This window comes from Perna viridis, chromosome 2, assembly GCF_037379345.1.
Source record: "Perna viridis isolate PV_CMFRI_1.1 ecotype Kerala chromosome 2, ASM3737934v1, whole genome shotgun sequence".
NCBI lineage: Eukaryota > Metazoa > Mollusca > Bivalvia > Mytilida > Mytilidae > Perna > Perna viridis.
This window is the reverse complement of record NC_142446.1, coordinates 63,724,513-63,748,228: the sequence shown is the minus strand read 5'-3', so window position 1 is coordinate 63,748,228 and position 23,716 is coordinate 63,724,513. Positions and strand designations below refer to the sequence as shown.

The 23,716-nt window shown below is 31.9% G+C and overlaps 1 protein-coding gene across 5 annotated transcripts; it reads left to right on the top strand.

Moving 5' to 3' along the window:
• Positions 1-7,232: 7,232 nt before the first annotated feature.
• On the top strand, positions 7,233-17,995 carry LOC148626433 (uncharacterized). 5 transcript variants are annotated; one of them, XM_088570410.1, is made up of 10 exons: positions 7,233-7,907; positions 8,361-8,411; positions 9,467-9,596; positions 9,755-9,805; positions 11,167-11,193; positions 12,116-12,224; positions 12,432-12,476; positions 13,008-13,359; positions 13,747-14,046; positions 14,412-15,090. In XM_088570410.1, exons 3-8 carry the CDS (start codon positions 9,477-9,479, stop codon positions 13,109-13,111), a joined length of 456 nt encoding a protein of 151 aa, XP_088426536.1. In that variant the 5' UTR covers positions 7,233-7,907; positions 8,361-8,411; positions 9,467-9,476; the 3' UTR covers positions 13,112-13,359; positions 13,747-14,046; positions 14,412-15,090. The 5 variants fall into 5 exon arrangements, with proteins under 5 accessions (XP_088426536.1, XP_088426538.1, XP_088426535.1 ...); XM_088570409.1 differs by lacking the exons at positions 7,233-7,907; positions 14,412-15,090 and adding an exon at positions 17,017-17,995 and having other exon boundaries at positions 7,937-8,411; positions 13,747-13,854; XM_088570412.1 differs by lacking the exons at positions 7,233-7,907; positions 9,755-9,805 and having other exon boundaries at positions 7,934-8,411.
• Positions 17,996-23,716: the final 5,721 nt, after the last annotated feature.

The following is a 23,716-nucleotide window of genomic DNA, read 5'->3' as shown; positions in this document are numbered from 1 at the left end:
CATTTTGTTTTGTTAGATTAGTACAGTCTTTGTTAATTACGTTATCAGCGATTGTTATGTTTCCATAATCTAAACATATAACGATTTGTAACGACCTACCTGCATAAAACAATTGTTTTCATTATAATGTGATGTCATTCAATGTACACGTTCCCTTATATATATATACCCATGTTGAAAGTTTACTTATATCTTTTTTATCATTTATTTCACACCTATAACTTTTTTAAATGATTTAACGCATATGTGTTTGTAGATATATGATTTGGTTGATATATTATGGTAGTTTTGTTCTTGTATGACTGTAAACATTGATATTGTCTATATTCGTAAAACATGACAACGGACAACTAGTAACATACTCATTACATTGACGAAATGCAAGTGATGTACATATACATCACAAACATGTACTTCATTGCAAGTAACAAAAACCAACCATTTGCCGACAGCCCGTAGTAAGTGATAGATTAACAAAGAAATGATATTTTGTTACAATCCCAAAGTTTTTGATATTTTCAAACGCTTTTCTATGGAATCTACTTTATAACCATCTTTACTAGCATCTGACCCCCACCTACCACGTTTCTTCAAACGCCTATCGCTCACGTCAGAATTAGCTGCTGCTGTTGATCCACCCGATCGAAATGAATGAAGGCCAATGTTGGACCCATGGTAAATCAATTTCACTCTCTTAAGTATTGAATCACTGGCCGCCGTGTAACTCAGCTTTGTATTCTTATTTATAAGTTTACATGTTGTGCCTGATCTAAAAACAGGTCTAAACAAAAGAAATCTGAAAGCATTTTACCTTCAAAACCGGTCAATTTGATATATCTTAAGGTTCCGCCAAAGGAAAACAAACCAAAAACTGAATGTTCAATATTGTATTAGTGTATGCCATAATAACATCATATCACATATCAAAATGTTCCTCTCATTTAGCACAAGCTTTCTAAGCCATTTAAAAACATTTGTTCATTACTGTAATCCTTGAATCTTGCATATAAATGTGCCAGACTGCCATTAAATACACATCTTTGTAAGTCCATATTTACCTATAAAAAGTAAACAAAAATATTTATCAAACATGTATCTAGTGCAAGTTACCTTTTTTAATGGATTCTAAATCTTAAGACTATACTTAATTGTAACAAGTAAATTACTCAAAATGAATTTAAATGGAATCCATTTATATTGGGACTACTTTCAATTCTATTTATAGCTACTTTCACTTTGTCTTTAGTGAGAAAAATATGGACGGCCATTTGGATCTAATTCAATGTGTTAGGATTATATAATAAAAAATAAATTAACCTATTAAAGCAACTACTCCAATGTTTAAAAAAAACATGATAGATTTTTTTAAAGTTAAAAAAAGTTTGCTGAAATGATAATGTACATGTACATGTGTACATATGTGAAAAATAAACACATTACCTAAGCAACCCTTAAAATAAGGACAATGTTGTTGATTTGATTAGCAGAGCAAAGACTTGTTAAGGGTAAATAAGGAATTGGGATTTTAGGTTAATATTGTATGATTTTTCATTCAATATGCCATTTTGGGAGGCAGAATAAAGGGATTAAGTTCAAAATTTTGAAACAAACTGCTAAATTTTACACAATTGGCCCCTGAGAGATGGTTGAATCAAACAACCTTGGTGAGCATTGTAACATTTACCCCATGAGCACACATTTTCACTCTTTAGAAAAATTCAATTCCAATACTCAAAATAAAATTATAAAATTAACCTTCCTTTTATGCTCAACTATAGAATCAATTCTATTAAAGTTGTATTGCTGCCATCTACTTAAAAAATTTAAAGATAAACTCAAATAAAATGCTTTGCAGGGTGCAGCTTGATATGACTGCAGAGGTTGAACCCTTAACATTTGGGGCAAGTATGGACACACCACTTAAACTAGACACAGCTACGAAATTTGATTATGATTAGATATTTGACACAGGATAAAAAATTGACCAGAACCAATTTGGTCACTTTTTTGCAATTATTCCTAAAGGTTCCAGCAAAAACCTGTTAAAATCAATCCCAAAGTCCTGTGGAGAAATGGCACCTTGTGGTACAATTTCAAAGTGATCCATTTATTTTCACTAGAGTTGCATTCCCTAATAGTCATGATATTGTTTGGACATCAAGAAAATGCATGTTTCGGGCCCCTAATTTCTGAAAGTTCAAATCTTTGTCCCCAAAATCAATCCAAGTATGACTATATAGAACATTCAGGAACAATATCATAGACATTCCTATGTTTGTACTGGAGTTCTGAAGTTGAATTCTATCAAACGCTTTTTATGCCAGTTTTAGGCCCCTTATTCGAAAACGATTTGGCTATAAATCCCAATATCAATACCAACAAGCCTAAATTGTTAATTTTTTAACACTGAAGTCCACCTCCAAAAAAGTTGACCCCTCAGCCCTTAGACTGTTTTCTAGGAAACTCCATCCTTTCTAAGATTAATTGGTACTTACAAATCATTAAAGTTTAAACAATAAGTCAGAAATGGAGGTGCTATCACAGTGACATTTGACACAACAAGAGTTTATAAGCTGATTTCTGTAATGATGAAGCTCTTTAGATGAATATGGAGTTCCTACAAAATTAATAATTAACATTAACACCCCAAAACACTGCAAAATATATGATTAAGAAAATAAGGTTTAATTCAAAATAGCTATTACATATTGAAAAAAAATCCATAAAAAATGGTAAAAATCAATTAGGCAAGGGACCTATTTCGAACAATTAAATGTCACCTGATTATCATAAATTAGTTATATAGTGAGTATTATCTGATATTTCCATATTATTTACTCAAAAAGTAATTTCCAATTCAATTTCCATATACATGTACAAGTCAATTTAACTTACACTCTGTAACTATAAGATGTATAATATCTAATATAAGGTCTATATCTTAATTTCTCTCCGTCTACAGGTCTTGGTAATAATTTTTGTTTGTATTTGTATGCATCTGTTACTTTTTCCATACCTGAAAAGTAAAAGTATACATATTTGTTTTTTTTTCAAATTGACTATGTACATGTAAATATATTTATCAGAAGAGTCTTTTAATTAAGGGACAGCTGGACAAACATTAGATTTATCAAATGTTGCAGACCCAGAGTTTTTGACAGGAGAGGGTTACAGTGGCATTAAAAAGGGCGATTTCTAGGCTATTATTTGCTAATTTTACAGTACATTTAGCTCAAACAACGGAATTTTCCAATAAAAAGGAGTTTCCACCACCAGAACCCTCCCCTGGACCCCCCATTAGTTAATCTATTTTCTTCTTGTTTGCCATTTTGCAGGTTGGACACAAGACTTGAAATAAGGGTGAACCCCCCATTTGTGGTACTATCCCTCATATGGTGTTATTTTTTTTTATCTATTATATAAATAAAAAAATGGAAAATTATGATTTTCTATTTAAAAGTGGGAATATTTATTAGTTCCTTAACGGCTTTAGCACTCTGTCTGTCCGTCCAGAAAAAAAATGAAGTTTTCCGCATTTGTTTCTAAACACTTAAAGATATTGAGCTGTGTTTTAGTATGTGATTCAACCTTGAGGAGTTACAGATCTAATTAACATTTCGTTCTACTTGGCTGATTATTGTCTGAGTTATGTCTCTTGAACATTGAAAAATTTACTGAAATTTAAGTTTTCTGCGCTGTTTTTCTTTTAAATGCTTGCATATATTGAGCTGGTTTTTAGTATGCGAGTCTACCCTGGTGAGTTACAGTTCAAGTGTAGAATTGGTTCCACTTCACTGATTTTTGTCAGATTTATTGCCCTTGAATTTACTGAAATTTACGTTTTCCACACTTTGTTTCTAAACGCTTGCATATATTGAGCTGATTTTTTTGTAAGCGAGTCTACCTTGATGAGTTAAATATCGAGTTTACGTTTCATTCCGCTTTGCTGATTTTTTCTTAAGTTACCAACTTTCAGTTTTAATCACTATACCAAAATTTCAGTTTTACATGCTCTTTAAAAAAAAAAAACCTGTTAATATTATCGTAATGTTACAAAATGTTAACATAAACAAATTGTATAATTATTCATTTAGATTGGTATGGAATTTGAAACCTAATTTGTCCAATTATCCGTGCATAAAACTTTGCAAATCTGCATCTGTTAAATATATTTTAACATCTTCCTTGTCTTTGTCCATATCCCTTCTTCTATTCAAAATCAATGTCATTTCTTCAGTTTGTCATTTATACTTGATGGTTCAAGGTAATACTTGGGTCAGTCACATTAAGTTAACAGCAAGATTGATCGGGCAGGTCAAAACTGAAATGGATGTTGCTAGAGATGCCCTTACGGGATAAAAAATGTAAAATATTGCAAAGTGCTACAAAGTTATTGACCATTTTGAGAGCGAGAGGAAAGGGGGTATGCTCATGGGGTTGGAATTTTGGGAAAAAATGTTCAAGTTATTCATTTATTAAAGACAAAACTCCCCCATTTATTAACATGAGAGATTTTTAAATAGAAATATTGATTATGCTTGCTGCTTAAATATAAATAAAAGTATTGCACTTGCTAAGCGAAAATTTTTTAGTGTCATTATTTGTCACACAGACAATACATGTATGGTAAATCTCACGGTTCTCGCTGATTTAGGCAATGCCTACCCCATATTATTCTATAATGGATACAAAAACACTAAGGGATCCCCTAAACGAGTTTTCGCCTAATTTGTGATGTTTTGTACTAAAGACATAACAACATGCCCTCTAGGCTAGAAACCACTAATTCCTCTTCCCATAGGCTTCTATGCAAATTTCACAATATTCAATGGCTTCTCTGGACTTTACCTTAACTTTAACATGCAGAGGACTATATATCAACATGATTCTACATATGTCAGCTCACAATCCTCAGAATGGCATGTGGGGTTAGCAGACTTGCAGTGCAGTACTGGTCACCGGAAGTGAAGTGTCTATAAATAGCATGGGAAATCCCAGTGTTTTCAAAAGATAGGGGTATTTTTAGAAATCATTATGGAGATTAGGCTTCACATCACAAGAAGCAACATGCACCTATAAAATGTACAGAAATGTTTTTCCTTTCAGAAACTGTTTAAATGTTTTAAATAAGATGAGAACTTTTTTCACAGCACTTTTATGAACAGGGGTAATTTCTGCGTAGAACTATGTTTGCGTACGTTCCAAATGCTCATTGGTTGAATTGGTGGTCTGTAACCTCTATACATTATGTGTCCATACGACAATTATCACAGAACATCATAAAAATACTTTTTAATCGTTTAATAGTAAAATTATATACATATTTACGACTGAAACCTTAACAGTTCAGTTTTAAAATTGTTTGAATGAAGTAAATTAGTTGCCCCAAAAATCGTGGTAAATATGGCCGATGATGGGGCATGAAGCCATTTGAACATTTAAATGATGGAGAATTGTTGAATTTTCGCAACTGATTGCGTTGACCACCAAACGGAAAGTTTAAATCAAAGTCAATTGTAGATAAAAAGTAGATGAATACTCGCATATACTCCCCAATTTTAAATAATCAAACATTTTGTCTCTGTATTTACATTCGTCATTCGTCGTAAAATAAATCGACAGCGAAACGTTGTACAATATAGTGTAAATACAGTGACAGTAAACAAGATGAATTTTTTTTTCTCCAATTAAGAGTATGTTCAAAATTTAGAAGGGTAATCTTAACTTCATTGTAAACTTAAAAATAGTTAACAATACATTTTAGAGCGGAGGCATACACCAATCTACTTTCGATTTGGACAGATCTAGTTGTGCAGGATGCAAACAGCAATTTCTGATGAAAACGATTATCATCAAAAATACTTTTTAGTTACATTTATGTAAAAATATGTTCTTGATGAAATGTTGTCGACATTGGCCAGATCGGTTCGGTATCACCCGAGATTTTAGATTAGTTTTACACTGCCCACCAAGATTTAAAAAATGGCGGCTTCTGCCATGCTGACTTGAATGTGAAAGTAACCATGAAGGGCGTGAAATACAGAAATTCGTTACATGTAAGGGGTAACTTGCACTAGATAAAGGTCTAATGAGTTACTGTTAACGATTTGGTATCATTCAAATGTGTCCTGTAGTGACCCTACTTTTTTATAAATTTTCAAAATAACTACATTTGTTTCCATAATTACACTATTTTTGATAAGTGGCACATCAATATAACATTAAAAATATGAAGATAGTAACAAAAGTAACTTCTTAGCCTAGTTTCAAGTCTTTTCATGGTGTAATGACATTTTCCTTTAGCAGAACCTTAAGTACATGTTATATGGGCAACGAATGTGTGACCTGTTCGAATAAGAACTTCTGAACTCTGTATTGATCAATTTTACTTTTCTGAATATTTAAGACCAAGTGTGACTCCCGAACCTAACCTCTGCTTTCCTGGAAACACCCACCGAGTTGCTCATTAAAATTCAATAGGAAAAGACGAAAGATGAAAGGAAAACTACGACACGGTAAACAAATCGGTTCTTATGGAGCAGATAGATACAGCGTTACGACCCACGAGTTCATGATGACAACAATAAAACTTCTGTAGTGATAACTTCAATCTTGTATCAACATAAACCAGAAGGCTAATTGTAGAAGTGTAGCACGGAACGAAAGTATGTAGTTATGGCAAGCTCTGGAATAAGGTATCAGTTGTGATAAGAAAACTCCAAACGCAGGTGCTGAAGGGATATTGATACAGATAAAAGGAAAGTTGACAATACGGTACGGAATGTCATCGCGTTTGGCTGATGCAGGTGTATTTGTAACTCATTTGTAAGTTCTCTACTGACTTGTAAAAAAAGCATGTAATTTTGCGGCCGAATAAATGACTTCAAAGTAAAAAAATGCATGTTATGGAAATCAGTTCATCAAACATATAGAAGTGTGATACCTTGCGCGAAACAAACCTAGAACAAATGCTTTAAAACTAGCTAGTCTCATAAAAAATCACATGCACTTGTACCAGTACATGTAAATTTTTCTGTATTTATTTTCACTATTTTTTTAACTTGAAAATGCAGGTTTACTTTGCACTTCACGACTTATACAGGCTATAATATTCAAATATTTTCATTTCATAGATATATGAAATAACGATGAATTTTCAGCTTTGCTCAGAATATTTCCCAATCGGATTTTTTATCTTCAACTTGAGAATTATATCTTCCAATCGGAAAGTATACTTCCCATTGTTGGCGTTCTTTAATTCTATTCGATATTGCATTCTATTTAACACGTTATAAAATGTGACTAGACCATTAGTAGGCATTTTAAATGGCACAAAAAATCACATTAAACGTCAAAAATTATAACGAATCAAAAAAGTTCATAAGAACCAGGAAGATACTTTCAATGATTAAATGTGAGTGTTCTTATTAGCATTTAAGTGTCAGTCCTTATAAGAATCAGTCTTTTCAAATAGAGAAAACCCTTTAGTAATAGTATATTGTCAGATCGCTGGGATTTTGACATGCATGATTCTATTTTTTTTCTCATTTTGCCTGATTCTTACAAACAATTACACTTAAACATACGATTGTATTTTGACTATTATATATATTATGTACTTGCGTAAAATCCTATTATTATTTCTCTAAATTAAGATTTAACACACACCCTAGGTCTATATAGCATGCCCTATATAACACCTTCGCCTGTATCACACACTGTGTAGCGCATCCATACATGGAATAGAATAGAAGTATAGCTGTAATATATGATATCACAATGTATATTAAAATGACATGCCAAAATCTGTATTGCATGCCGGTTTGTCTCTCGATCAGTATCGCCCCTCGGGTCGGTTGCTCTTGGGATGATGAGGATGTCGATGGTTGATATAACATGTGATACAGGTAATGATATTAAATACTCAGTATGTATAAAATTGCAAGCACTAGTTGGTCAATCGGGCCAGTTATTACATGAAATCTGTGTTCATTAAAAGACATTTTCGGTGAAACAAAATCATGGCAAAAAATAAAAAAAACACTAAATAATCCAGTTTAAATAGAATCAAACTATTGGAAGTTTAAATAGTGAATTTATTTTTTTTTCAAATGGAAAGGTATACATTACTTGGTTTTAAACATTTTGAAAAGAAGGGTGTTGAATATTATTGCACATATTTTACACTGATATTTAAACTATTGTCCAGAGGGGAATTACATGACTGTGTGGAATATGGAAATTAGTATATATTCTCCAATGATATATCTTGAATCAACTGTAAATTTATCTTATCGTCTTCCATGTGCATCAATTACACTGGACATTGATTACAGCATGTGTATAACTGTTATCTACAGGGTTTGGATAGACATTCTGAGGCTACTGCCAATTATTGACATTAAATATTGGTAAGTTGATTTTCACATTGACTAAAAACAAATATTCATCAATTAAGAAAGGATGCAACCTTATGGCAGTCTATTTTCATCCTATAAGTTTGCATTGCTAATAACAAAATAAAAAAAAAATGATTTTTTGTTGCCATAGTGATGAAAAAAAATTTGACTTAACAATTAGTCACAAATTCATGGAGATCAATTAAAATGTATCATGTGTACATGTCTCTTTTTGTCGTTTTCTGTTTGAAAAAAAAAGTAAAAAAATAAACCTTATGAGTTTATTAAGGATTGTAATTAGTTTTTGGTCCATGTATGCCGACTCGGAGATGTTATATCTAATGTTCTATCCAACCAGTTAAAAAGACATTTAATATTTTATTAAAAAAAACAGAAACGGTAGCAAGAATAACAAAAACAATATTTCTACACTTTACACTTTGAAATCAACATTGTTGTTTTAATATTGATCAATAATGACTGTGTCATCCATCGATGATTAGGGTTATTTGTTATTTACATGAATTGTAATGGCATTGGGGTACTATTTAAGACTTTTTTAAGTTAGTGGGCGTTGGTATAATACCATGATAAAAGGAAATGAACAATGTTGAGCATTGAGTTATTTCTTAAAAAAAATAGAATATTTGTCCTTGTTAACTAAATAAAACTGTTGATTTAGTTACAAGACTCATACATCGAGCTTAGTTGTTTATTATGGTTTAATGATATGGTTAGTGTGTGACTAAAGTGCAACGACATACCTGACCTTATATTCAGTTAAACCGTTAATTATATAGTATGCATAAACCTATACAATCTATGTTGTTACTTCATTAAATGAACAATATAGGCACAAGTAACTTCTACGTATGTTAACACTCGACAAATACCAGATTTCATTTAAAATCTATGTTTTTTTTCATAATGTTGTTTTTTTTTACTTTCAAATATCGACTATAGATTTGAACCCTGTTCAAAGATTAGGTTATTTTAAAAATATTATTTCCTGTATTTTAATTGGTTTAACATAAAATAGACCAATAAATGTATTAACTTATATTCAGATCTAAAACAATGGCTACAAGGACTACAAACAAAACATTTTTTTGTCCAATATGCAAATTCGTCGTCTATCAAGGTCCAGATTTTGAAGGGATTGATACAACGATCTCAAGTGGATACATACATTTTGATGTGAGTATAGTTTTTGTTACAATTTCATCATATGAAAAGTATTTGTATTAACACATTTAAGCATATCATATATATATATGTAAAACATTTAATGTAGCGCGTTGAACCAGTTAGAAAATAAGAATGCAACTCAAAACACAAATAAATTTACTTTACAGTTACATAGTTGGTCGTGTAGAAGTTTAACTCCAACAGAACTAACATATGAAGTAAGTATCCTCTTTGTTGGAGTTGGTGGCAACTTCGATAGCTTAGTCGTAGTTTTGGTGTCATGGTATTTTTATTCGTAATTTTAACGTTTCCGTAAATAGGTAATAAAAGTAGGTTAATAATAATAAACAGAAATATGGCAATAAACGAAGTTTAATTCAATGAGATCATAAATAGAACGAGGAGTACGATCTTTCTAGTCCGGAGACAATAGTTTTTTTTTTATGTTTTTGAAATGCAAGCCATTTTAGCAAGTTTTTTCAAAAGAATGAAACTCACTAACACACGACAACCTGGTTGGCGGTCTTATTAGGCGATGGAAGAACATTAAACACTTTTGTTTGAAAGTTAAAACTATTTTCGCCCCGGTAAATACCTAATGTGTGTGAAATAAGCTATATGAAAGTGTCCAAACACTTACCACAGCTCCAATAAATCAAACATTTGAATTTGATGTCTGCTGATGCCCATTGCTCATATTGGACAGGGAACCAGTTTGTCGGGTTGGAATGTTACTTCCATTTAAACAAAAAAGGAGGTCAAAGTCGCCTATATGAAAAAGGACTTTTTATGCACATAGAAAAAAACAAGATATCGATAAGTAAATCAATTAACTAGAATTGATACGCAAAAGCTATTGAATAAAGGAGCTAACCCGACTTTTCAAATCAAGAAATATGGATCGAATTTTCGGTCAGTAGTAATCCTCTCTTGCGGTAAATTCTATAATAAAAAACGAAATTTGGAACAAATTTATCCTCAAATATGTGTTGTTAAATGTTCACACATATTCATTTACAGTCACGTCTGTTGTGGACTTTTTTCAAAGTTCTGTTTAAAAACACAAATGATAGTGCTCCTACGTAAAATCAGTGCTCATAAAAAAATCCAATATTTTACCTTCTTTTTTTCCCGTACTTCCGCAATCGTTTATTTCCATGTCGTCAAATCCTGTCACTTCCGTTAGAAAATTTCTAGCCATAAATTCATAGTTCAGGGTTTACATTCTACATATATAAAACGCTGCTGACGCTCCGTCCATATTATATTGGAAGATGTACATCTGTTTTTCGAAATGAACAGGGTTCGTTTAATTCAGATGTTGCATTTTAGTTTCCATCAATGTCACAACTGTGGAGATAAAAGCTAAAAAGCAACCATTTATTGCAATGGTAGCATGATTCGGTATAAAAGGTATATCATAAATGCAATTTCATCTTGATATCAACAAAAATACTATAGGGAGTGTGGAAATGCAATATCGGTCAACGTAATAAAATTCCACCTGTAATGAAACGGTAATTGAAATTAATTCATGAAAGGTTATACCTAAATAATTTATTTGTTTTTTTATTCACAGCCAGAACCAGATTATCCCCAAAGTGAGGTATGTGCCAAACAATATATACTCTTTAGTGATTAGTAATACTTTTCAGAAATTAAAAGAGAATACTATCATCTACGAAGATTTTTATAGAAATTATATTGATTGTTGAATAAAGAGGTACTTCAACTAAATTTGAGGTGTTAAAACTAAGAAATCATGAAAAAAAATCAAATATCAGTATTGATGTATTCGATTCAGATAAACAATTAATTGTACTGTATCCAATTATTCAACCCACAGCCCACATCGGACCATCCTGAGACGATCAACGACAAAGTAGATTTTATCTCATAAATATTCATGTATTTGCATGCGATTTTGAACAACAAATGTACATATGTACATGAAAAGATGCCTTAAAGTTTATTTTTAAGATATATTTTAAAAGAGTAATTACGGGAACCAAGATTCTAGTAGAAGTCATAAGAATGCATTCCAGGGACAAAGAACAGACATGGAAAACAGACATACACAACTAAGAACATAAAATAACCAAAAATATATACAGAGTAAAAACATCAAAATGGAAGTCAATGCAACCAACATCAAATGAAACAAAACGGTTCTTGTAGGTTTGTAAATGATTAGCTTCTATATGATATCGAAAGGTGAAGCATTGACTGAAGTCTGAATGTCTATTTATATGCTAAATACTGTGAAAGTACTTATCTTCGTGGGGTTCTAATTTTCGTTAATCTTAGGTTGACTCAAACCACGAAATCAAATTATCGATGAAATACGTATTTTCTAAATATTTTTACCGTGGGAAATGTCAAATCAAGAATTAAATAACCCACGAACCAGTAATGTTTCTGCAATCCTAGAGAATAGATATCCACGAATAAAAGTACTTTCTCGATAGTTGTTTGTATAAGGCAATATGGTATAGAACCATTTACATCTTCAGTTTTTATACTTATAGTATAAAAGTAAGTGTAACAAGTGGTGTTGGAGAATTTTGATAGTTTTAAGTATTGCAGTTGTCTCAGCGTTTGTAGCCATTTTTGTTACAAAACCATGGGAAAACAAAAGTAAGTTAGCGTGTACAATCATCTTACAATATTGCGAAGTAAAATAGCGTTATCCTATCTAATACAACATGAATGGCACAAATACTTATTTTCTTTCAAAATTTTATTTTGTTTCTGCAAACAAAATAGTCTTTTGTAAATATATTGTTTGTTTGTTTAAACTGTTTGTGAATGCATTGTTATGTATCTAAATGTAATGTTTTACAGGTGTAGAACCAATCCAGATTCCCGAATTTAGTGCTCGTATTAATCGTTAGTATAAGTTTTTATTACTCATTCTGTTTATTGCAAAGAACACGTATTCAAATTATTTTCCTGTAATTTGAAACTTCCTTGCAATAAATGGTACTATCAATTGGTAAATAAACTTCTTATATTAACGAAAAACGAACAGGATGACGAGTTTAACCAAAGAGTAATCATGGGAACCACGATTCGAGCAAAAACCAAAATAATATATTCTACAGAAAAAGGGTAGGTAGCGATAACAAACAACACAAGCAGATTTAAAGAAACCGAAATAACAAATAAACAAAACTAAATGAACAACCCGGAAACTAACGTTGACCACGTTTATCCGAGTGGTAAGCGTCCTCTGCTTTTCAAGAAATACCTGCCGTGTTGCTAATAACCATCTAGAATAGACGAAAGAGAACACTATGATGACACAAAGAAATAGAAAGGTTAAATTTTACAGATTGGTACACCATAACGATCTATGATATTCAGAGCTAATGTTTTATATAATATTTTGTTATGCAATCAATATATTTTATCTTTCAGAATGTAATGAAAATGATACTGTCAAACGATTAACCGAAGAGGCTAGCTTTGCACCTAGCTTAGCTTGTTCTACATTATTAAAAAACAAAGTGTTAAAAATGTAACAATAATTCAAATATCATCAAAATATTTCGATTTTGTTTCTAATGAGAACTTTAGAGTTGTATTTTTGGAAAACGAATTTAAGTTGATGTTAAAAGGATGGATAATTGACTATAATCTGTCAAGATCAGTCCAACCACTTCTTGTTGCAAAGCCAAACCTGCAATGCCATAATATTGGTATATATAGAATCATTTACACTACGAGTCTGGAAAAGATGAATCATGCGAGTTTAGCCTAGACAGTATAAGTAAGCATTATTGTGTAAATTCATCAGTATAAAGGAATGATTTGTTTTACATACGTATGTATTTACATAATTATAATATACATGCCGTTGATAGCTCCTTTCATTTGCTTATATTTTGCTTTTTTTATAAATTTTATATAGTTGTATTTGTCTGTTTTTTTTTTGGTTTTTTGTTTTGTTTTGTTTTTTGTTTTTTGTTTTGTTTTGGTTTGTTCCGTTTGTTTAAATTAGTTTTTTGCTATTTGTTGTCTGTTGTTTGTTTTTGCTGGTTGCATTTTTTATTATTGAGAATAAAACGAGCAGTACATTGATCACAACACTCATATAATATATATTTATGTATATAACTACAATACGATTATTAAATTGTTTTTCATTTCTTTACAGAACCTCGAATAAATTTGTCTTCACAAGAAAATAAAGAATACATTTATGTCAAATGTGAAGTCAGCGATATGTGCTTAGATGTTCATTTGGTATTATACATCAACGATGGTAATGCATCTCATTCCGTTATTTCCCATAATAAGAATAGCTGTGGTACACTAAGTCAAAGGAATATCAAAGAAGTTGCCCTACATAAATCAAAGATGTCTCAACACTACTCAATAACATGCAAACCTCTTACAAATGACATTAACCTTTCTCAAAGTTTAGCGACAACAATGTCTTTGTGTAATGGAGACCGTGAGTATTTGCCTTGAAAACTGCATTTATTTTACAATTTGAATTAAGGCCTAATTTTAAAAAAAAATCTCTGTCATCTGTAAACTTTATTTTTTTGTGAGCTCTACTGAATAATGTTCATTAAAAAATTTAATCAGGCATGAGATCATACTTTTTTTTAGTATTTGGATAATATCATAACTTTTAATTTAACAAATCTATATATTCTTACAATTGTAATCTTATCAATTCGGCTTCCAAACTTAAGTCAGGTTCCCCTTTCATACGAACTAATTTGGTACGTCAATCTGGTATACTTATTGTATTGTGCTTATGTTTATTATAGAGTGTTTAAAAATAATTTTATATTTATTATTACTGTGAAGGTATTTATATTCGTGGGTACCGATTTTCGTGGATTCAAGAAAAAGTGCAGGTTCGTGGATTCTTGAATTCGTGGATTTCTCATTTAAAAAAAATATATTGCTTAATGCTCTTTGGGAATTGGCTGGACCCGAGTCTTCGTCGGCAAGATAATGTGTTCATTCACAATACAATTTATGTGATGACTGCATGAAAACGTGATCAAAAGTAATTAAATCGAAATTCGATTAATTTAATTAAACAAATGATTTTCTTCAAAGTATTTGAAAAGAAATTAATACTATGGTAATCAACACTGATTGAACTGCTATTGATAATTACAGTTGTTTTAATTTCGCCGCTAACAAAAAGTAAATGTCTAGCCACCCAAGCCCTTAGCGAATGGTAACCCAAGCTCAGAATGTCATCACTAAGCGTTTGATATTACTCATTGGCAATCAATTGCATTTAAATAGAGGCCATACAATGACGAATGCATATTACTCTCAAAATGTCGTTGACACAGTGGTTAAAAACGGGCTCAGTTAAGACCAGAGAATCTGCTACACCAGGGTTCCCAACCCAGCAGACTTCTCTACAAATTAGGATGCAGTCATCGTCCAGGCAGCCAACGACGCCATCGACACAATAACTCAGACAACTAACTCACGCAAAAGAAAGAGAGGTGATTACAATACCTATGACGAGAAGACCCGTGCAAAAATTGCCAGGTACGCAGTTGACAATAGCGTAGCTAGGGCATCCAAAAAATTTACAGCTGATTTAGGCCGTAAAGTCAGCGAGACCACTATTTGCATACAGAATTACAGTTTTATTCATAATAAAATAAAACATGCCTACCTTTTAAGTCATTATTTTAACTTTATTATTACAGTTTGTCGTTTATTCAACAGGGTATGAACGTGTTTTGACAGTAATTAAGGGCTATGCTTTATTGATTTTTAATACTTTTTGTGTTAATTAAGATTTATTCAATTTATGAAGCTGTCAAATTAATTTCCTTATTATTCCATGAAAAATAAATATTTCATTTATTTCACGATTTTTATTCGTTACATTTCAGGTGGCATAGAACTGGCAATACTACCATATTCACCTCGTAGGAACCCACTACTCTTAGGAGACCTTGATTCAAAAGTTCAGGACTGGATACGCCAAGTCCGCATCAACGGTGGAGTCATCAACGCTAGGATCGTCATGGCTGCCGCAGAGGCGATAGTCACCAAATTAGCCCACCATCGCCTTCAACGCTACGGTGGACATATCCCTATCAGCAAGACATTCGCAAAGTCAGTACTACGTCGTATGGAGTTCGTCAAACGCACGGGGACCAAGGCAGTCAAACACCTACCAGAGGTCTTCGACACAATACGTCAGAACTATACTGACAAGTTAAGCACCGTTGTACAGGAACACAAGGTTCCTGACTCACTTATCATCAACTGGGACCAGACAGGGTGTCAACTTGTACCAGGCGGTGACTGGACCATGGACCAACAGGGAACTCAAGATATCACTATTTCCGCACTCGACGACAAACGCCAGATCACTCTACTTCTAGCCGTTGGACACTTCTGCATCACAACTCATCTATGCAGGTAAAACAGACAGGTGTTTACGAAAGGATGTTGATTTTCCTTAACCTGGGACATCACCTACACAGAATCCAACTGGAGCAACGAGGAGGCCATGATCATCTCTACACACAGCAAGATGGAAACTTGTAAGACTTGATCCAGCTTGGCTTCCGAAAAGCCGGTTTGTTAAAGACTTTTTAAAGCAAAGTGATAGATAATATGGTTTAGTGCTTTTTGGCTCTTAAGTATAAAATACATTTTTTTTGTGTTTCATGTAGTGCTGTAAAACATGTTATCATAACATTATTTTTGTTATTAATGGACTTCTCTATTAGTTAATATTGTAGTAAATATGAGACAAATAATTTTTTTTTATTTTATTCAGAAAAATCAACTTACATATTCAATAAATGGATCTGACATAGGATCAATGATCTAAAAAATCTAAACATTCTAGGGACAGTGACTATAGTAATACCTACAAAAAGAAACTGAAATATATACTAATGAAATAATAAAATAATGAAACTGAAACAATCAAATATAAAAAATACAAAATAAAAAGCGACCAATACTCCACTCGTGACATTCTAGACGAAATGGCATAAAATTAACACTTTGATGAAGCATCGATTCTCATAACGGAAGTTGATTATACTTTCAAAATTAGGTAAGCGCTTAATTTTACACAAATAAAAATGGATATACTTTCATAAAGTTTTTCAGCGAAACCAAACAATATTTGAGGTATGCATGGCCATTTTGTTGTCAATTTAGTCTGAACAATTTTGTTAACATCCTTCAGATAACTACGTATGTCACACAACACAATCAACGATGTCCATGATCAACACCCAAAAATCGATGGCTGAATTTATTATTCGTTGGATTCCTAAATTTGTGGATTAGCCCTCCTACGAAAACAACGACAATCGGTACCCCACGAACAATAATACTTTCATAGTATTATATGTAGTAACTCGACTAGTTTGTGTATTAATGTTTAATTTAATAGACTTCTATCTTTCAGAGTGTTCGAAGACTTGCAATGAAGAAGACAAGGGCTCTTATTTCCAACATCCAACATTCTGCAATATGTTTTATCAATGTGAATATCCTGTATTACATTTAAGACCATGTCCAGATACCGAACAGTGGAATCCTGATGCATGTACATGTGACATTGCTGAAAACGTCGCCAACCAGTGCAATATCACAACAAAAAGATATATAACACCATTAGTTTCAAGCGAAACAAAAGCATGTGGTGGTCTATGATAAAACTGCCTATTCACCTGCATATGCATGAAATATACTATGATACCACGCTCAATATTTAGCTCATAATATGACATTTAAAAAAAAATTTGTTTGTTATTGCCTAGTGTTCCTCTTTAGTCTTTAAACGCCCCTCTTAATTCAAAATCAAGAATATGCCTTATATGTAAGTTATCGTGTGAACAACTACAAATCTTATATACAGGAACCATTACCTTATGTTAATATACTCTTTCTGCAAGTTCTCTATAAAAGGTAACTTTGAGTTATAATTATCTACTATTAATAGAAGGGGGTAAAGAGCAAATATTACTCAACTAATAATCTTATTGTATTTAATTATAGACAAACAAGTCATTGATTATTAATAATTAACGTCACATTCATCGTTAAAAAGAAAAATGTCACCAAACTATACACATATGTTTAATAAGAGTATACAAAAACTATTGTAAATTATACACCAGTAAAAGTATCTTGGGAAGATCTAATTGTACCACACTGTGTGTCTTTGTTTATATTATTGGCTATACTCAAAATAATTCAAATATTCCGCTAGAATCTGTAAATCAGCAAACAAAATGAACCAAGTATTGTTCTTAATGTATTCCCGTAGATTTGAGTGGACCATTATATTCGGATAAAAGATATAGTCAAAGCAAAGCTTCAACCAAATAATGCACGTCACACAATTTATGTAACCCTATGAAATCAATAAAACTATGAGCTTCTGTTGCAAATTTTGCTTTTTCCCCATATCCGTCAAAGGTTTCTTTTTCGTATAACACACGTATTTTGATTGATGTATCGTTGATATATACAATTACTATTTTTGATATCACAATTATACGCATATGTTAAAAATTAAAATCGGTTATTTTATATTGAAATCAACTGGATATAGACAAAGACTAATCAAGAGAGCCACGTTTATAGCGGTAATCAAATGAATGTTATCCAGGGACAAAGACCAGGCATAGAAAACAGACATACAAAACAAAGACCATAAAGTTACAAAAATCATACATATAATGTAACAAAAGCAAAATGAGCAATTCGGACTCAACTAAAAACTGGAAGCATAGACTAGGTGCACCGGTAGGTTAAGCTCTGCTTTTCCAGAAACACCCGCCGAGTTGCTCATAAATTCAAGTCCGGGGTAGACAAAGAGGTCAGGAAAACTATTATACGTTGAACAAATCAATTTTTCTATAGACAGATGGATACAGCGTAACGATCCACGAGTTCATGATGACGACCATCAAACTTCTTTAGTGATGACTTCAACCTTGTAGCAACATAATCCTTCCAGAAGCCTTTCTATCGCAATAGAATAAGTCTGCGTAGTTTCGGCAAGCTCTGGCATAACATATGATGGATATGAACACTCCATATGCAGGTGCTGAAGGGATGTTGCCACAGATGAAAGAAAAGTTGACAATTCTGAATGAAAAATAATGACGTTTGTCGTTAGGTTCGGTCAAAAGATTTCCTTTACCATCGATTTCTAAATGTAGGTCAAGATATGAGGCTGACTTCATAGTGTCTGTTGTATCCTTTATCTCAGATTCTTTTTGGTAGATGCGATGTATCAAATCCTCCAAATAAGGATTGTTTAAAGACAATACGTCATCTACATAGTGGGAAACTAAGATTAAAGGATCTATCTAAACGATATTATTTCTTTCGGAACAGATCCGCTATAAAGTCAGCCTCATAAAAGTGAAGGAATACATCAACAAGTGGAGGAGCATAATTTGTTCGCATTGGAATGCAGATCGTCCACTTCAATGGATAAATATGTTGTCGATAAAAAATTACACGTGCAGGTCCGGGTGTTTGAAGAATAGGCCTGCAACAGCGCTAAGCTTGTCGTAAAAGGCGACTAAATAGTGCTCAGAACCTTAGCCGGAGCTAGTGCGCTCTGCCCACAGAGTAACTGGGTTGTGTGCCCCAAGTGGTGGAATGGGGTACCCCTGGTGTGTTGCATGCTGGGATTGTCAAGCTAAAATACGGTAAACCTGATCTCAAACCATAGTGGTGCACCGTGTTGGGAAAGATGCCACGTTCTTTGCACGTGTAAAAAACCCTACTGTGGTATTCTCCCGGTGTAGGAACCATAGGGCTATAAATGCTTATTGGGATAAAAGTATACAGCGATGAAAAATCTTTTTATTTCTACTATATTCTGATAATAGTCCTGAACTGATTGTCTCCAAGGATCTTTCGAAATTTTCAGGATCCACATTGAATCAATACCACCACGGGAGTAACAAGTGTTGTGGTGGGAATGCAGACCCTCTTTGACAGAGTCTAAACTCTTTTATGCGTTCTAAATAGAAAATAAAATATTTTGGCCTAGGAAATTTTCTCTCGTGGATTCTGTTTCAATGACATTATACAACGTATAAATGTCTAATTACATATGCTTTGCACGATCAATCAATGTCACTACTCGAACTGATATCGATGTCCGAGATGATACAATATGTTATATGGGCTTTGCAAAGTTTTTTTTTATTCACTATCAAATTCATAAGGCTTTACTAAGTTCAGTAAACTTATCTCTCACCTTACCGTGCAAAATATAGCTGTTACATTGCTGCACAGAAAACAATGAAAATAGTGTAACCTACCTAGAATATATGGCGACGTCCATATTGTTATTTGTTTTCTTGCTACATCACACTATTCCCAGTAGAGTTTGGTGATTTTCCAGTATGACATATTTTTCTAATTTACATACTTCATGTAAAAGTAAATAAAATAAGTAATTTTATTTATATAATGCCATTGCAACACAATCAATGAGAGGGAAATTACTTAGGTCAAGGCATTTTTTTTTTGTATTTAGAACGTATGAAATAAAAGGATTTTTTTTCGGACATGCTGTGGATGTTATGAATATTCACAATCTCAAGTATTTACTTAGTTTCGTGTCTCATTTATTTTCGTTACTTACTTCACAGGGATATAAATAAATCTTACACCAAAACAAAAATCCTAGAGCATTATCTTGATTACAAATCGATAAGTAGTTATAGATATATGCTTCAAATACTTTACGTATATTGTTTTTTTTCTTTTGTTTAATGGACAATAGAGAATATATTCAATTTCTAAAGTGATAGTGTGTTATGTAGAAAATAAAACGAGAGTAAGTTATTTCAAATTATCCCACGCAATAGTTTCAAACTTGTAGTTTTCTAAAAGATAAAACATTGAATAAATATGTCTATGATCTACAGACATAGCAATGGTCTGCGTTGTAAAGGTATATGTCCATTATATAAACCAGTTTGTGGAAATGTAATAGGTTATGTTCCAAATTAAGTTTTTACAAAAGCAAAGGTCGTTCTACTCATTTTAAATACTTATTTTTGAAATCGTCATGCATTCAATAAAAAGTTTTGTTAATAAATAAGTCTTACTATAGACATCGTTAACAAAAAAAAAATAACTTTATTATTACAAGTACTGAGGGAAATATCAAGATAAGCCTGTTGTATCCTACAGTCCCTTAAAAAAGTCAGTGGAATTAAGTTGAATGTAGTTTAGTTAGTTTCTGGAAGTAAAATCTATAGCTTCTAGATCGTTATTCCTTAGAATCCGTTTTGTATAACAAGTTGTGGTAAGATTATGTGTATTATAAATTTTCAAAAATGTTAGAAAGATCTTTATTTTTTCATTTGTTATATTAATTATATCTCTTATCTACATATGTAAATGGGAGAACATTAAATCATTTAGTTCCTTAATGTATAAAATGATAAGCAAATTATGTCGAGTGCCAAATTTTACGAGAAAAGATAAGGAGTATATGTCAAAGATACATATGTTTGTTGATTTGTTGTAGTACACATTGTCTTTACGTTGTCCATTGACAGTAAATAATAAGACAATCATATCTGCCCCTGTGCTTTGCTTCAGCTACTGCACCACAAGAATTCTGTATTTTTACAATTGTATAATTTATTATTTAATCAAAGTCTTATATGTGCTCAGCTGTGATATAGAAATAAATAGGAGAATATACAATATCAACCAGTACGTCCAAGTGTCTCTTGGCTCTGTTCAATGGTATTTTTTTTGCACAAGTTGTTTATACATATGGAAAGAGTAAGAAACAATCTACATACTCAGGTAACTTATTGTGCATCTATTTCGTTACTTATTTCATCGAATTTCTTTCCATTTCTGGCATTAACTTTCCCATTGACTTAGATTCTTTTATACAGAACGAAGTATGTCTGTAATTTTTCAATACCTACTTGATTTACTTTTGAACAGTGACTATCGTTAAAATGATATCTATATTATTCTATCCAACGATTTTGTCATGTACATATACTTCCAGATGCCTGGATCTTACAAATGCTGATGAGTCCGACAAATAGTCATTAAGTAGACAACAGTTTAAAGTAACCAATCGAAGATTTACGAGGACATGATGTAACCCAAGTCATACCTACGACAATTTTGAAAGCAACCAAAGAAGAGGAAGTTATACATCAATTGGCTCTGGCTACCTAAGCATTTGCGTAAGGTTTAGTCGTCATTGTTTCGATAAGAACTGGCTACATTAAAAGTGATGTAAGATTAAGCTGTTATTTTATTTCTTGACAGGTTCTTGCTACATAAATTGTACTGTAAAATTTTGATGCAACTTTTATCAGCATATTTAGTTTATAGTTCAGTTCATATTTTCTTGGCCTGTTCTCGCTACTTAAGCATTTGTGTGAAGTTTAGTTTTAGTAACAAATTCTGCCTAATGTCTTACTGTAATTTTACGTTTGTTTTATTTGCTGATAAATATTTCACAGAATGATATCTATAATTCGATAAGTTAACGTCATTTTAAGTCTTGGACTAATGACTGTAATAACTAAATGTATCGTAAACGTTAATCAAAAAGGAATTTGGGGTAAAATTTGAAATTGAAAAGGTCAAGAAACTACAAACAATAAATAATGCAATTTCGTGCACTATTCTGCAATCTTTCTCATACTGATTGCAATGGAAAACTGATTTTATAGTTACTATTTTGTTAAGTCCTTACAATATTTAATTCTTTTGATATGACTGAGCAACAATGCGAGTTGTATGCAGCATCAGCTACTGTCATTGTAAATTCGTGTAATATGTAATGTTAACAAAGCAAAGATTCTCGAATATGAAATTGAATATATCTAATAATTTCGAAGAAATTGTGTATATTTCACATTATTGGTGTATTATCATGAATATATTCCTGTTATATATGTTCCTAGATGTATTATTCGTTGGTGTCTTTGTTTTGTTGAATGTAGTTGTCACTTATATATCACTTTATGAATTCAAAAACAAAAACAAATATATCAAGAGTTAAAATTACGCCATATGTAATGTCTACACAAGTTCATCTAGTTTTAGTATATTAACAATAGACAATCATATTTTTGTTGTAGTCAGAATATTATAATACGTTTTGAAAAAAAAATGCAGTATTCCTTCGTGCATTAAATAAAGATTTGAGTTAGATAGTGTAAATAATCATGAGGCAAACTTGAAAAAGAATAAAGAAAAATATAAGGGTATTCACTTAGATCGGGAATAATATATTTTCAATATATCATTTTATATCTATTACATACATTTAATTAATAAAAATTTCACACTTCTTCGATCATTGGTATGCAAGCATCCACCCTTTAGATGAACAAATACAACAATGTACTTATAATTTCAAAAAAGATATTTACCAAGAATTAACATTACACCATTTGTAATGTACTTATAATTTTATTATTATAGAAGTTAAATACTACCATATTTCATTTGATTAAAATGTTCTTACTATGTAACAAAGTGTGTGAGGTCTTTTGCTATTTATTCAAAAGGATCTAATTGCATAATAGTTTGTGCAATAGAAAAATAGCGGATATGGTGAAAAGCAGTAGTTGCACCCAAGCTTAACATAAGTAAAAAATATAAAGTACCTACCGCTTTCAATAGGTCTTCAATTAGAGTACACAAATCTTTGTGTAAGCTCTTGAAAGTACAACAACAAAATAAAAACATGCACGGTAACTGAACAATTACAATTCTTCAGAATCAAAATACAAAGTAATATACCGACACAAATACACATCACCTGACTGTGGACAGGACCATAAAATTTACGATGAGGTTAAACCCCTTAAATATAGGGTCAAAAATTAACTTAAAAAACAAACAAACACACCATAAAATTTATTCAATAATGCACCCAATTCTGTCCATGGAATACCTCAGCAAAACCACATAGACACACCGACAAATGCGATAACCACTTAAACAACGCTCACAGTTACTGAAAGCTTGCTTAAGTAGGTAGACCTAGAGTAAGGGACATTACTCTTGAAATCAGTTATACTTTTGTATCATATTCAATTTCACCTAAGCCTTTTAAGCTTTCCTTTGAATCAGCATGA